Source organism: Salmo salar, chromosome ssa01, assembly GCF_905237065.1.
Source record: "Salmo salar chromosome ssa01, Ssal_v3.1, whole genome shotgun sequence".
NCBI classification, from domain to species: Eukaryota; Metazoa; Chordata; class Actinopteri; order Salmoniformes; family Salmonidae; genus Salmo; species Salmo salar.
Window position 1 is genome coordinate 55966948 of NC_059442.1, and position 15461 is coordinate 55982408.

General features: G+C 40.9%; 1 protein-coding gene and 1 non-coding gene across 2 annotated transcripts; one reads left to right on the plus strand and one right to left on the minus strand.

Annotated features, from left to right (window-relative positions):
- Window positions 1–3190: 3190 nt before the first annotated feature.
- LOC123726803 (U7 small nuclear RNA) lies at window positions 3191–3243 on the minus strand. The gene has a single exon (XR_006758951.1). It is a non-coding gene; the product is annotated as a U7 small nuclear RNA (small nuclear RNA).
- An 8858-nt stretch (window positions 3244–12101) lies between these two features.
- On the plus strand, window positions 12102–14790 carry LOC106605363 (nuclear factor 7, brain). The gene is made up of 6 exons (XM_014200896.2): window positions 12102–12676; window positions 12876–12974; window positions 13086–13316; window positions 13432–13454; window positions 13547–13665; window positions 14001–14790. Exons 1-6 carry the CDS (start codon window positions 12245–12247, stop codon window positions 14564–14566), a joined length of 1470 nt encoding a protein of 489 aa, XP_014056371.1. The 5' UTR covers window positions 12102–12244; the 3' UTR covers window positions 14567–14790.
- The last annotated feature ends 671 nt before the right edge of the window (window positions 14791–15461 follow it).

Below are 15461 nucleotides of genomic sequence, written 5' to 3' on the forward strand. Positions count from 1 at the left end.
ACACCTGTCTGGTGCAGAGATCAACAAGGCCTATGGTGTCATCACTACTGTGTCTCGCCACCTTGACCTGGATGAGTACACGTTCAAGCAAGGGCTTTGGGATGGAGATATATCAACAAATTTCATCAGAGACCTGGTGGAAGGGACTTTGTGGATCTGAGGCTCTTTCCCCTGTTGCCTCCATCATCTTCCAAATCCCATCAACATCAGCTGCCTCAGAGCGCAACTGATCCTTGTTTGAGAACACACACACCAAAGCGCGCAACAGGCTGACCAACACAAGGGTTGAAAGATTGGTGGCCATCCGGGCAAATTTGAGGCTTTTTGAGCCTGACAACGAGCCATCCCCAACAAGGTTGGAAAGTGACAGTGAAGATGAGGCCTCAGAGTCTAATGTTCAAGAGGTGGACTTTGAGGAGGTCCAGGGAGAAGACATGGAAGCCTGAGAGGAAGACAACCAAAGCTTTAGTTTCTAGACTACCATTTTACAGACGTATGTAGAAAACATTTTTGGGAGATGCGATGGATCATTGGGGATCATTCAATATTTATTTTGTTGTTCAGTGAAATCATCCCATGTGAAGAGTCAACTCATTTAATTAAAGTTCAATTCGTAACTAAATCGTTTTTTTCCTTCTATTAGAAGCATTTAATCATTTGCAAGTATGTATACTTATGATAAGGTAAAATGTTTATGTTTCTGTCTCCATATGATATGGTAAATATACCCAGTGAAAAAAACATCTATATTTAAATGGTATTAATATTAATTTGCATATATTTCCGTTAATTCCCATTTATTCCCGTTATATCCCACGGAAAGTTTCCCCCTCTGAATATTCCCCAAAATGTGCAACCCTACCCATAACACCACCATATTTTACAGTAGGTATGGGGTTCTTATCTACTTATGCATTCTCAGTTCACCACTGGTGTTCATGGTTAAAGAGCTCTATGTTTATGTAATCGGACCATAGCACCGGTTTCGATCCAAGTGCCAATGCCGTTTACATTTGTTGGATGACATGAAAATTAGGTCTTTAGCCATGCACACAAGTGGTTGGTTTGGTGTTGAAATGAGAATGCATAAGCAGATAAGAATCCCATGCCTACTGTTAAATATGGTGGTGGAGCTTTAATTGGAGGGGAGGTAGGTAGGGAGGGAATAGAAACAGTAAATACCTGGATTAAAGGGTTTGCTGTAGGATTTATTCACTGCCAATCAGATTGAGTGTGTTGAAACTGTTCACACAATCTGCCTTCAGGCCCTAGGATAACTGCACCCATTTCTGTACGCTCAAAGCAGACTGTTCTGTGTAAAGCCCAGATTTTCAGACATCGAACAGAGAGGGGTGGCAAAAGCAGCTAAGAGACATTAAAAACCTCTCTGGGATAGGCGTCCCGCTGGCGCGATAAATTATCATAAAGATTATGGATATTAAACATTTAGGAACATACAAGTGTCTTATATCAGTTAAAATCTTAAATTCTTGTTAATCTAACTGCACTGTCCGATTTACAATAGGCTTTACAGCGAAAGCATGACATACGATTGTTTGAGGACGGCGCCCCACATCAAAATATTTTTCCACCAGCACAGGTTTCAGAAATTCACAAATAACGAGTAAATATTCACATACTTTTTGAAAATCTTCCTCTGATTTGTCATCCAAAGGGTCCCAGCTACAACATGTAGTGTCAATTTGTTAGATAAATTCCTTATTTTTTAAACCGCAAAAAGTCCATTTAGTTGGCGCCTTCGATTTGAGTAATCCACTCATTCAACATGCAGAGAAAGGAATCCAAAAAGCTACCACTTAACTTTGTTAAAACAATCCAAAATACGTTTCTATTTAATCCTCAGGTACCCTAAAATGTAATTAAACTATAATATTTCATACGGAAAGAAGTATGTTCAATAGGAAAACGATATTAGCAGATACACGTCCTCTTCGTCGCGCTTGGACAGACTGATTTCCAAGTCTGTATCCCAGTACTAAAACTCATAATTCTTCCTCGTTTGGGAAGAAACAAGCCTGAAACCTTGAACAAAGACTACTGACATCCAGTGGAAGCCATAGGAATTGCATACTGGGAGCTGGATTACATTTTTTCCCTATACGTTCTAATGGAAGAGCATGGGCTCTCAACAACAAAAAAATCCGGTTGGTTTTTCTTTGAATTTTCTCCTACCATATCTATTGTGTTAGTCTCCTACATTATTTTTAACATTTCTACAATCTTTATAACAATCTCTCTTCACTCCCTCTCTCTTTTTCTGTCTCTATTTATTTCTCTAACATCCACGCTCTCCTCCTCTTCCTCACTCTTTCTCCATCTTGCTTTTCTCCTGACAGATTCTGAAGGTCCCTGTACAAGTGTCCAATTGATAAATGGATGGCATAGTCATGTTTTCAGGCAGACACATTCATTAATGCATGTGCATGTGCTAAAGACCATGACACATGTTGCTAGAAAAGTGTACGGAAGAGTGTACGGAAGCCCTGAAGCCCAAGGCAGACCACAGTCCTACAGGTTATGGAAAAGTTGCTCTTTGTGTGTTTCTCCAGTAGGATTCCTCAAGGAGAAAGTCTCCACTTCTATGTCAAAGATAACAAACAAAAACACTATAGTAAATACTACGGTAATGTCTGCAAAACCACTACAGTAAATACTACACTATATTACAATAAACAAATATACTACATGAATTACTATTGTATATGCTATTTATACAATAGTTAACTGTAAATAATACAGTATACTACAGTAAATACTACAATACTGTCTGCAAAACACTAAAACGAATACTGTAGTTTTCATACCATAGTATACTACAGTATTTTTTCATGTGGGAGAGAATGTGATTCTGTACTATGCATATCAACTCATGCAGTCCAGAGTAAGTGTAAATCCCCTGAACTTTATTCTACCTCATCTTCTAAATGGACAACTACAGTATTCCTGCTGTTAGACAGCAGCTGTTTACCGCCAGTTCAATACAGAGGTTCAATAAGTACCAGTCTCAACCATTCTGAAACACTTCAAGGCTAAAATCAATCAATATAAAAAATTACAGAACTCAAGTTTCTTATCCATGAATTTATTTACTTTAACTTTAACCTAGGTTATACTCCCACAGAAGTCTTGAAGCAGTGTTTTTGCAGACTGTAATATAGTGGTTTTGCTTTAGGGTTTCTCCTTCAGTAAACCTACTAGAGAAATACTAAAAGAGCAAATGTCCCATAACATGTAGGTACATATGTAGGACTGGAGTCTGAACAGATACTGTAGTTCAGCACTCAGCTCTTTTCTATAACATGAATGGAACACAATATGGTATATACTTGGCATGTAGGTTTCTAACTTATGGGTGGCACAAATTGGGATATGGGGGAGGGGAATGGGCAGGATATATGCAAATTAATTAGTGTAGTATTTACTATATAGTTTTTTTTGCAGATAATCATTAAGTATTTATTATAGTATTCTACAGCAATCTATAGTAGGTACTATTTAATTTTTTATTTAAACTTTACTTAACTAAGCAAGTCAGTTAGGAACAAATTCTTATTTACAATAACGGCCTACCCCAGCCAAACCCGGACGACGCTGGGCCAATTGTGCGCCGCCCTATGGGACTCCCAATCAAGGCCGGATGTGATACAGCCTGGAATAAACCAGGGAATGTAGTGACGCCTCTTGCACTGAGATGCAGTGCGTTAGACCGCTGCGCCACTCGGGAGTCCACACGTGATCGAGGGATACTACAGTGTGTAGTATAATATTCTATAGTATACAACAGTTTACTACAGCATTCTATAATAATTGCTATAGTATTCTATAGTATTTTTTCATGTGGGATATTTATTCTCTCTCTCTGTTTCTATCCTTATGTAGTCAGATGGTAAAAGCACCTAGCTGTATTCGTTTACTGTTGATGTTTGCAGATTTGTAATTGGGTGTTGGTGGCTAACTACTGCTAGTTACATCCAGTTACTCTCGGACCACGTTGGAGTTTAACAAGATATCTAAAGTGAGAATTACAATTCAAATTGAATATTTATTTATAGTAATCTTCAGTTTTGAGGGAAACTATTATCATTGCTGTGATAATGACATTCATGGTGTTTATTGTTTTCCTAATGCTAGAGGGGAGAACGTGATGTTGACCTGTCCAACGTGTGCATCTGTAGTAGCACATGGACAGTGTTGTAATCATTTATTTGTTTAAAGACGAGATGTATTCTTTCATTTCATGCAAGAATGTAATTTTAACAAGGTTATTGTGAACTACTAAGAAGGCTAATTTAGTTTGAGGTTTGTTTTGTTTTCTTGTTTTACAGAAATGGGCCTCTACCATTTTTCTATGCACTTTGGCTAGATACACTTTGTTTAGTGATTGGATTCACGGATAAAGAAGAAGGTCCAGAGTTTGACTCATTGCACTTCTGTTTCTGGTAATTCAAGCTTATTCAGTAAGCAGGTTAGCTGAGACATTAAAGTAATTCCTTATTATTGTAGTCTATTTAAAAGGATTAAACTAACTTTCCAATGGATTCCGTTTCCATTACCAGGGATAGTTTTCAGAATAAACAACCCCAAAGATATTTCTGTGTCCTGTGCTGGGTTTACTTTTGCCAGGCTACACTTATCACCGTCACTCTGAGGGCTCTATTTTTGGCTGGCATTAAGCAGGAGCTCAGCCTAAGGAAACGGCATATGAAAGGCGACAGTCTAGCGAATCCAACAGTTGTGGTTTCATCTTGCTGTGATATTCTCAGCCGGATTTCGAGATCAACATGAAAAAATACAAAATGATTTCATAGAATTGAAACAAGACCATTTTCTCTTGGTCACAGATGGATGAAATCCCTGTGTGCTTAAAGCTGAAGTTGTAACGAGTCTGCAGACATTTTGAATGGTGTCTTTGCGCCGCTCAGTGGATGTTTAGGAGAAAAGTATCTGTCGCAAGTTCTATGAAATGGTACCTATAGTGTACTGTCGCTAAGTATGATCATATGTACTATACAGTCATGAGAAAGGTGAAATCTTAGTTATAATTCGATTTGTAATTTCAAGCCCTATTGCCCACTTTTTTTATATTTTCATAATATTTGTACAATGTACTTGAGCTTGTGTCCTCAAAAGTGAGTACACACACACACACACACCTCAGCAATTGAAACTATTTTTACCAGAAAGGTGAGTTCAGCCCTTTCGAAAATTATACCGCAGTTTATTTATGGCCATTTCATGAAAAATAATCACATTTTGGTTGTGTATATTTAGGCAGCAATCACAATCATTCAAGTGGTTTTTAAAAATGTGTGCTAAAGCGCCAATAGAAAGCATGCCTCTTTACACTAAACGCCAGGAGCGCATTCAGCAGGACACAACATTTTGGAACGTTCAGATAGAACAAACTTGCCTCTCCGACACGTGGAACATGATATCATGTCGGCTCTATTCATGGCATTTCTATCGGCGACGTTCAACAACTGAGCCGCTAGACCACCCCAGGCCATGGAGAGATACTTCTTATCATGTCAAACACCTGTTTCTTACTGCTACAGACACATATTGTTTATCTGAAGCTTTCTAACTGTGTAACGTGGGAACTGATCCTTCTATGAACTGTACTGTATCCAAACCAACAACTGGTAGAGCAACAGCCATGCATCAAAGCTTTATTACACTTTGTTTCCAGTGGCCAGTTCTGCTCCACTTCATGGCTCTCAACCCTGGCAACTGTGGATGATACATAGCCCAGTCTTGGCTAAACTTAAAGCTTTTCAATAAAATATGACCTAATATTTCACTGTGAATTATTCATGGACACTGTTCATAAGATCCGGGGGTTTGCGGTTTCGGGCGTGAGCTGCAATTGAAATTCTCGCCATTGTTTTTCTCCCCTTTCCCCCAGACATTGGAAATGTCCATCTATTAGTGAGTGTCCTGCCCAGCCTCTCACCCATGGCCACAATTCATTTCAACATGTTAATAAACTTCTAGCTGGATTCACAGGCGGAGAAAGAAAACAAGCCTTTCACTTAATGCCAGTTCTCTTACTGGGCTGCTGAAAGTATTCAATATTATATATTGGGCTAACATTCTATTGAAATGCTGGCTGTGCATGTCCACAGCACAGTGGCAAAGGGCCAGGGATTTGGGTCTGGATCCAATTGGATTCAGATGTATTATTATCATACTATTCTTTATTGCTTTGTGTGTGTGTGTGTGTGTGTGTGTGTGTGTGTGTGTGTGTGTGTGTGTGTGTGTGTGTGTGTGTGTGTGTTGGAATGGGTTCAGTATGATGGGAAAAGCACAGTGTACACAGCATTTGGTTGGTGGGGTTGCTTAGTGATGAATCGCTAGTGGGGATATCTGACAAGAGGGGTTGTGTATCAGTTGGCCCTCGGAGATAAGTGTGTTCTACTGGTTGGTTGGCTGCAGTCCTTCAAAGAACAGGGTCAGGAACTGAGATTGGTAGCAGTCTAATTGTGCAGTGACACCCCAAACCCAGTGTCTCAGTGGAATATTTTACAGTAATGCATCCCATGAGTAAATAAAGCACCAGATTTACAATGTATTTACAATGTATTCATCCAGTCATTCATGTAGCCTCTCCCATCACCTAACATAAAGTACAAAGCATTCCAGAAGAACATATCGGACTCTGATTCTCATTATTGCTCCAGCAGTGGAAACTTATGAACAATAACCAGTTACATTAAACTCTGAAACCGAGGGGATTCAAAGCATCAACACAAAAGTAATAGATGTAATTTAAATAAATTGCTTTGAAGACAGCTGGTTGTGCCAATACATAACTGCAAATGAACTCAACTAAGCAGTTATGGCTTCAAAATATGAGTGGGGGACATGACATGAGCAGCTCAGTAGATACCCCCTAAACAGCATGTGTTAGCTTGTCAAGGGCAGACATACGTCAATGATTCAGAGGAGAAACAGAGCAAAACTTTGAAAGACCACATACAGTAGTAGTTCTCCTCCTAAAACTCTTCATTAGTTCTCCCTCTTGGTGCTTCAGTACTGAGACTGCCCAGTGTGGCCAGGAGATCTATTCACTGTTCCCCATCTCTCCCACATGAACAATGTTTCTGTCTTCTGCCCACTGTATGGAAGAAAGCTCCACTCCATCATTCTCCACTCCATTTTTCACCATTTTCCCCCAGACCCACACGTCAGCTAAAACAGAGGCACACACTTTCACAACTGCACACACACACACACACACACACACACACACACACACACACACACACACACACACACACACACACACACACACACACACACACACACACACACACACACACACACACACACACACACGTTGCTGATTGTAGCTTAACTTTCTAGCAGTGCTGCTAAGTGTATTTTAGATTGATTGTTTCTACGTTGACAGGTGTTGATTAAGGAGTTGGAGCTTATGGTGTGACAATATCAGGTGCTGGGACTACTGCATTGGAGGCCATCACACAACAAGTATTAGGCTGTACCAGGTTGGGCTTTACGTCACTCCTCAGCCAGTACTGCTGACATCCCGATATCAGAGAGAGCGAGCGAGAGAGATACACTCCCCTACGGATTGTTAGGTTCTAAACAGAGTAAAAACTCAAACGGATGACTAGGAAAAAGTATGTTTTTTCACCCACTGGGTCAAACAGGTGCAAAGACATGTTTACACAAGCACATATATTTATACCCTCCTACTAGGCGGAGTCAACTCCTTGCCCATCTAGACAGCCAGTACGTGTCTGTTGCTAAGTCAGGAACTTAATTGGTTTCCTCTTACTGGTGTAGTCATGGCTCTGCCTCAGACTAGAACCTTCGTGGGTGTGGAAATATGTTTGGGATAGGACTGTTCCTTCTCACTTCATCTGACTGAATTCCTCGCTCCTCCCTAATCCACGGCTGTCCTACTTTATCAGTCACTGAAACCAGACTGCTGCCCTTTGCCTCCCTCCATAGGATCCATGAGATTGAACAATAACAAGTATGTCCTGCCTCCCCCATTGTTTCACTCAGTTACTTTCCATACACGTAGTTATTATCCGCCCTCCATTGACCCCAACATATACATTCATTATACATGTAAAGTAACCAATAAGTTCTACTATGGCAACATGAATAAGTATATTTCAAGCTAAAATCCAACAGTATGTATGTGAACACATGCTGTTGCATGTATATGTTTTATATGAGGTGACAGTACAGAATGTCACTTTATTTGAGGGTATTTTCATACAGTACATATCTGATTTACCATTTAGAAATGAAAGCACTTTATAGATCTAGTCCCCCCATTTGAAGATGTCATAAGTATATGGACAAATTTCACTTATAGTGTACGAAAAAAGCAGTCAAAGTAGTATTTGGTCCCATATTCCTAGCCTGCAACGACTACATCAAGCGTGTGACTCTACAAACTCGTTGAATGCATTTGCAATTTCTTTTGGTTGTGTGTTGGGTTCCAATAGGAACTGAATGGTGAATGACGACTGGAGTAATGTTCTTTCGATGTGAGTAGATAAGATGTTTCTGAACATCTCTAAATAAATCCAGATAATGCAATGATTAAGAAAAATCACGAATGATTCATGAATAAGGATGAGTGAGAATGTTAGAGGCTACAAAAAGGCCTGCTAACCTCTCACCATGAACAATAATGGGGGAGTGTTGGGGGGGGGGGTCTTTGTCCGTCTGTAACTTTGTTACTCATCATCATTCATGATTCATTCATGATTATCATGGTCACATCCACATTCATGTAAAGGTGTTCAAACATCTTCTATTCTTACGATAAAAGTGACTCCAAAATAACAATACATTATTCCCCATTCACTTAATATTGGACAAAACATAATCTGAAACACAACCAAATCAAGCTGTAAATGCATCCAACAAGTTTGTAGAGTCACACGATTGATGTAGTCATTGTGTGCAAGGAATATGGGACTTTTGACTACTTTAATACACTGAGTGAAATGTGTCCAAAAACCTATGACATCTACAATTTACATTTTAGTCGTTTTTACATTGGGGGGGGGGGGGGAGAATAGATATATAAAGCGTTCATTTCTAAACAGTAAATCATATATATATGAAAATACCCTCAAATAAAAGTGCTATACTGTCACCTCATATGAACATTTTTATCTCAAATCCCAACACCTAGTCAGTCATTTCGTGTTTCACAGGTCCTCGCTCAGTCTCTCACTCAACAGGATGTCGGATTTATATAAGACCTCAGTCCTATTGCAGCCACCTCCATCAATTATGATGAACCACAGGCTTCACTATTTCAGTCCCCTTACAGAAGTGCAGCCTTGTTCACTACTGAGGGCTGGTATTAGGGAATAGGACTCCTGTGATGGGGAACGCAGGGAAAGAACAAAGGAAAGAGAGGGAGAGTAGACGAGAGCGGATGGGTAGGGGGGAATAATGAGGCCTTGATCTGTGTCACATTGCAGAATTCACACTTAGTTGAGAGAGTTGCGTGATCTTTTTTAGACTTTAAACGAGGCCAGAACATACCCTGTGGTCTCCAATAGGAGTCCTCTCAGGCCTAGACTCATCAATGTGTCTGTCTGATCGTCCACTGTATCAAGATATTGTCAGCTTAATGCCTACTCCATTCTCCTGTGTCCCAAAACAGGATTCTATAAGTATCTCAGTTGGAACTAGTTACGCCAAATGATCTGAAGACAAATGATGAACCTCACCCTAATAGATCCCTAATACTACCAAAGAGAAATTAAAGTTACCATTCCAGTGGAATCACCAGACAACGTTTGACGAAAGCCTTTGTATCTGGAGCAGTTGGGGACAGAGAAATTACTCAGGGGTGGAATGGAACATTTGGGTACAATTAGGTATCAGTGGCAGAGAAGGGAAAATAATAATTTTGGTTGAGAGATAAAGAAAAAGAGTAGTTGGAAGACAGAGAGGAAGAAAGAGCCTGTGATAGATTGCATCAGAAACTTTTAGGTATCCTATTTAAAAGGAATGTGACTAGACAGTATTTTGTAAAAAAGTTTATTTGATTTGATGCTCGCTTGTCTGCCTAGAGCTGTACCCTAAAAAGTAGCATGGGATTTCATCTGCCAAGTAATCAATATTAACTTAATAGCCTCTTAAATACAGGTAACTGCCAAAATAATGGAAACTTAAATGAGGGATACAAAGAATATTGAAAGCAGGTGCTTCCACACAAGTGTGGTCCCTGAGTTAATTGAGCAATTAACATCCAATCATACTTAGGGTAATGTATAAAAATGTTGAGCAGGCCATTATTTTGGCTACCATGACTATGCCCCCCATAGGATGACAATGCCCCCATCCACAAGGCACGAGTGGTCACTGTGTAGTTTGATGAGTATGAAAATGATGTAAAACATATGCAATGGACGTCACAGTCACCGGATCTCAACCCAATTGAACACTTATGGGAGAGTCTAGAGCGGTGCCTGAGACAGCATTTTTCACCACCGTCAACAAAACACCAAATTATTGAATTTCTCATGGAAGAATGGTGTCGCATCCCTCCAATAGAGTTCCAGAAACTTGTAGAATCAATGCCAAGGTGCGTTGAAGCGGTTCTGGCTTCTGGTGGCCCAATGCCCTATTAAGACACTTTCCTTTATTTTGTAGTCATCATCCCTTGTGATTGACTACAATACAGCAACCATATAGCAGTCTTTTACCAGCCCCGTTTGATAGCTTTCACAACAATGTCAGCTACACAAAGTTCTATTCAGATCTATTTGTACTTTTTGAAGTAATGTTATGGCACCTTGGTATTGTTGATACACTATGGACAATGTCAGAGTCAGTTGGTATCTCTGTGAGCCAACCCGTATGTAAAGAGTATGCAAGCATGACTGAAGTCGCTTTGGATAAAAGCGTCTGCTAAATGGCATACAATATATTACAGTGGAAGAAAATAGAAACGTAACATGTAAAGTGTTGGTCCCATGTTTCATGAGCTGAAATAAAAGGTCGCAGAAATGTTCCATAACGCACAATAGGCATATTTCACTCAAATTTTGTGCAGAAATTTGTTTACATCCCTGTAAGTGAGCATTTCTTCTTTGACAAGATAATCCATCCACCTGACAGGAGTGGCATATCAAGAAGCTGATTAAACAGCATGATCATTACACAGGTGCACCTTGTGCTGGGGACAATAAAAGGTCTCTCGAAAATGTGCAGTTTTGTCACACAACACAATGCCACAGAAGTCTCAAGTTGAGGGAGTGTGCAATTGGCATGCTGACTGCAGGAATGTCCACCAGAGCTGTTGCCGGAGAATTGAACATCCATTTCTCTACGATAAGCTGCCATCCTAGGCCCACCCATGGCTGCACCCCTGTCCAGTCATGTGAAATCCATAGATTAGGGCCTAATTAATTTATTTCAATTGACTGATTTCCTTATATGAACTGTAACTCTGTAAACATTTTGAAATTGTTGCACATTGTGTTTGTATTTTTGCTCAGTATATGCAGTATATGTAATAGTCACCAGCTGAGGGTCTGCTAACATGTGAAGCTACTTTGAGCCTGACGGGGCCTGTTATGTCAGGTTGCAGTTCAGATGGAGCTGGGTTGATGAAATTCTTTAACTGCTTCTACTCTCAAAATTCATGTAATTTATAGCCAATCACAACAGACCAGAGTCACCTCTTGGAGTATGAGTTTTTTTACGTTGATTTGACAATGTGTCAGACTGGTAATTATGGCTCAGACTGTTAGCACATCAGTGTCAAATCAGTGCCAATCAGATATTATTTTGATACGTCTCATAACATAATAAGTCCTAAAACCTTATTTTCATCAAACGTTCCTACAAGACTGCATCTAAACTGCGGTGTACTTTGTATCTTTTATATATGACAGCTTGGCTGTTTGTTGGGTTTTTGTTGTTGAAAGGCTGAGATATTAACAGTACTTGAGATACAACAACATGTGCCAAAGGAATTATTTAATTGCTATCTTACATGACCTCTGTCCTGGAATGAACCGGATAAGCAGGATAAACTTTGATCACAGGTAGGGCCTAAATGGTATTAGATAGCATTATAAACCTAACTTCCCTGTAGTGGGTTGGTGAAGAGGAATAGAAAGGGATAAAGGACACGGCTGTAATGACAGTGGCTATTTCATACTGTATTCTGAAGAGTATGGCCTTTTCCTAACTGTATCTGAGGAAGAGGATGACCCAGCAGGGACCTACAGCAGCTATGGAGGAAAATCTCAGCTGTCCTATCTGCTTTGAGTTCTTCCAGGACCCAGTGAGTCTGAAATGTCAACACAGCTTCTGCCGCAGCTGCCTGGAAACACCAACATGGATTCAACAAAAGCAGCGTGAGTGCCCAGTCTGCAGGGGAAGGAATTCCATAGACAATATCCAGCCCGCCATGTCCAATATGAAACTGAGGAACATAGTGGAGGCCTACCTGCAGAGAGCAGAGAAGAAGGGGAGTGGGGGGAGAGCAGTGGGTCTTGTGGTGTGCGCCAGACATAATAAGAAGCTCAGGTTTTTCTGTGAGGAATGTGAGGAACTTGTCTGTGCTGTGTGTGTGGAGACCGAGCAGCATGCCAAGCATAAACACCAGCCAGTGAAGGAGGAAGCGCAATGGCGTAAGGTACTGTGCTATAGCTGGAATACAGATCTACTTGCAGTCTTTTCCTCTTGCTAACCGAGTTGCATTTGGTATTAGATAAAAGTACCTGTACAGAATAGCTGAGAAAAGTCTAAAGTATTTTTACTTCGAATCCATCCTTTTTCTACTGTTACCCCTCCCTACCTCTCTACCACTATCCCCACTTCCATTATCAACCCAGAGGGAAATCACTTCATTGCTCTACAACCTTCCTGAGAAACTGGAACTGGACATAAAGCAAGCGAGAGCCTCAAGAAAGCGTGCAGCCCAATACATCAAGGTATGTCGCTAGCTAAATGACACAATATTACAAAGATAGGCCTACTACAAAGATATTACATAGACATGTATCTATGTAATATATATCTTACTGTACCGTTCCATCTTCCAGACCCAGGCCCAAACCACAGCAGGACAGATCAAGAGTGAGTTTGCGAACCTCCACCAGTTCCTGAGAGATGAGGAAGCCGCCAGACTGGCAGCTTTGAAACAGGAGGAAGGGATGAAGACAGGGTTACTGACCGAGAGGATCACCCGTCTTGCCAGCAACATGGCCTCACTCTCCGGGAGGATCTCAGACATACAGACCAAGATGAATACAGACAACATCTCGTTTCTACAGGTCACACTTTATTTTGCATGTCACAACTGTTCAATCAAATATATTATTCTGTACTGAGGCTTTCTCAAACAAAGATATTATTCTGTACTGAGGTCCACATGTGTTCTTGTTTCAGATGTACAAGGACTTGAAAGACAGGTATGCAACATTAGAATAATCATCAATAGTCAAGTATCTGATCAGTCACCAACACTATTATCATACAATGTCTGTACTGTCTGTCATTTCAGGGCCAAGTATACATTGCAGGATCCAGAGCCTGTATCGGGGGCACTGATAGACGTGGCCCAACACTTGGGAAACCTGAGGTTCAAGGTGTGGAAGAAGATGCAAGAGATGGTGCAATACAGTGAGTACAAAGTTTTATAAGCAACAGTCCACGTCTTTGAGGTCATTGACTTGCTTCAATGACGCGGCAAAATGATCAGTTACTAAACATTATAGTACAATATCCAGGCTCCAGTGTCAGTCATTCATAGCCATGAATCACGACTGAAGTAACAATAAAATGTCAGCTTTCTGAGCTAGTCTGCTACTGACAAAGAAAAAAAACTGATGAATGTTCTGATTCCTGAATGACAAACTGCTGACTCATGTTCTGTTCATACAGCCAGAAATACAGTAAACTAACATCCATGTATCTGAGCTGGTGTCCAACTAACGTAGCCACTCCCTCTGTCCCAGCCCCTGTGACCCTGGATGTGAATTCAGCCCACCCTGATCTACTGATCTCTGAGGTACTCCTGGAGGTGAGCGACAGACGATCGTCCCAGCCTGTGCCTGATAACGTGGAGCGTTTCGACAGCTCAGTGAGCGTGCTGGGCTCTGAAGGCTTCTACTCAGACATTCACAGCTGGGAGGTGGAGGTGGGGCCTAAGAAGGCCTGGACCCTGGGAGTGGCCAAAGAGGGTGTGGCCAGGAAGGGCAATGTGATGGTCAGCCCAGAGGGTGGGATCTGGGCGATGGGGCTGTGGAACGGGGAGGAGTATAGCGCCAGAACCGCCCCCCTGGGTACCCCTTTGGTCCTCAGTAGGAAACCCCAGAACGTCAGGGTCAAGTTGGACTATGAGAAAGGAGAGCTGTCCTTCTATGACTCCAGTGACATGTCACTCATCTATATGTTCAAACAGAGGTTCACAGAGAGACTGTTCCCCTACTTCTCTCCCTGTCTTAACTCCGATGGCACTAACCCTGGAGTACTGAGAATCTGCCCTGAGAAGGTGTTTGTGACTGTGACACCTGCTCACTAAGGATATTATCTGGTGATACTACTTTACGATCACGCACCAAAGTGTCTGTCTTGGTAAAGTCTGTCACAGTGACTCTAGTGGTGACAGTGATGTCTGTGACACCAATGTGTATTCCCGAAACTTTGTCTGGGGCACTTTCCTGTTAATTAATTTATTGAGAGAATGTTTCATGAATTCCCTACTTCTTGGTGTTATGTTCAATAAAATTACACTCTTAGAAAAGAGTTCCAAAAGGGTTCCATTTTTGGTTCCAGATAGAACTATTTCGGGTTCCATGTAGAACCTTCTGTGGAAAGGGTTCTAGATTAAATCTAAAAGGGTTGTACCTGGAACCAAAAGAGGTTATTCAAAGGGTTTTCCTATGGGGACTGTCACGACTTCCGCCGAAGTCGGTCCCTCTCCTTGTTCGGGCGGCGTTCGATGTCACCAGCCTTAAAGCCATCGCCGATCCTCTTTTCATTTGTTTTGTCTTTGTCTTACACACCTGGTTTCATATCCCCAATTACTTGTTCATTATTTAACCCTCCCCCATGTTTGTTTGTGAGTGATTGTTTGTAATACGGTCCGTTATTGTGGGCTCTAATTATTGCGTTGTCTTTGTAAATATTTGAGTAAATTACGTTTATTACTCATATCTGCTATCCTGCGCCTGACTCCTCTACACCAGCTACACACAGGCAATATTACAGGAACAGCTGAATAACCCTTTTTGGTTCTAGATAACAAATTTTTTCGAAGAATGTACATTTTGTTTATTTATAATCCAACCCTTAATATTTAAGTGGAGCATGTCAACACCCAAACACTGGTACAGTTTGGTTTACCAACATTCCAAACAGCATCATCAATAAGACAGACAAAGTGAAAGTCAGATGCCACATTCAGTCCCTAACCC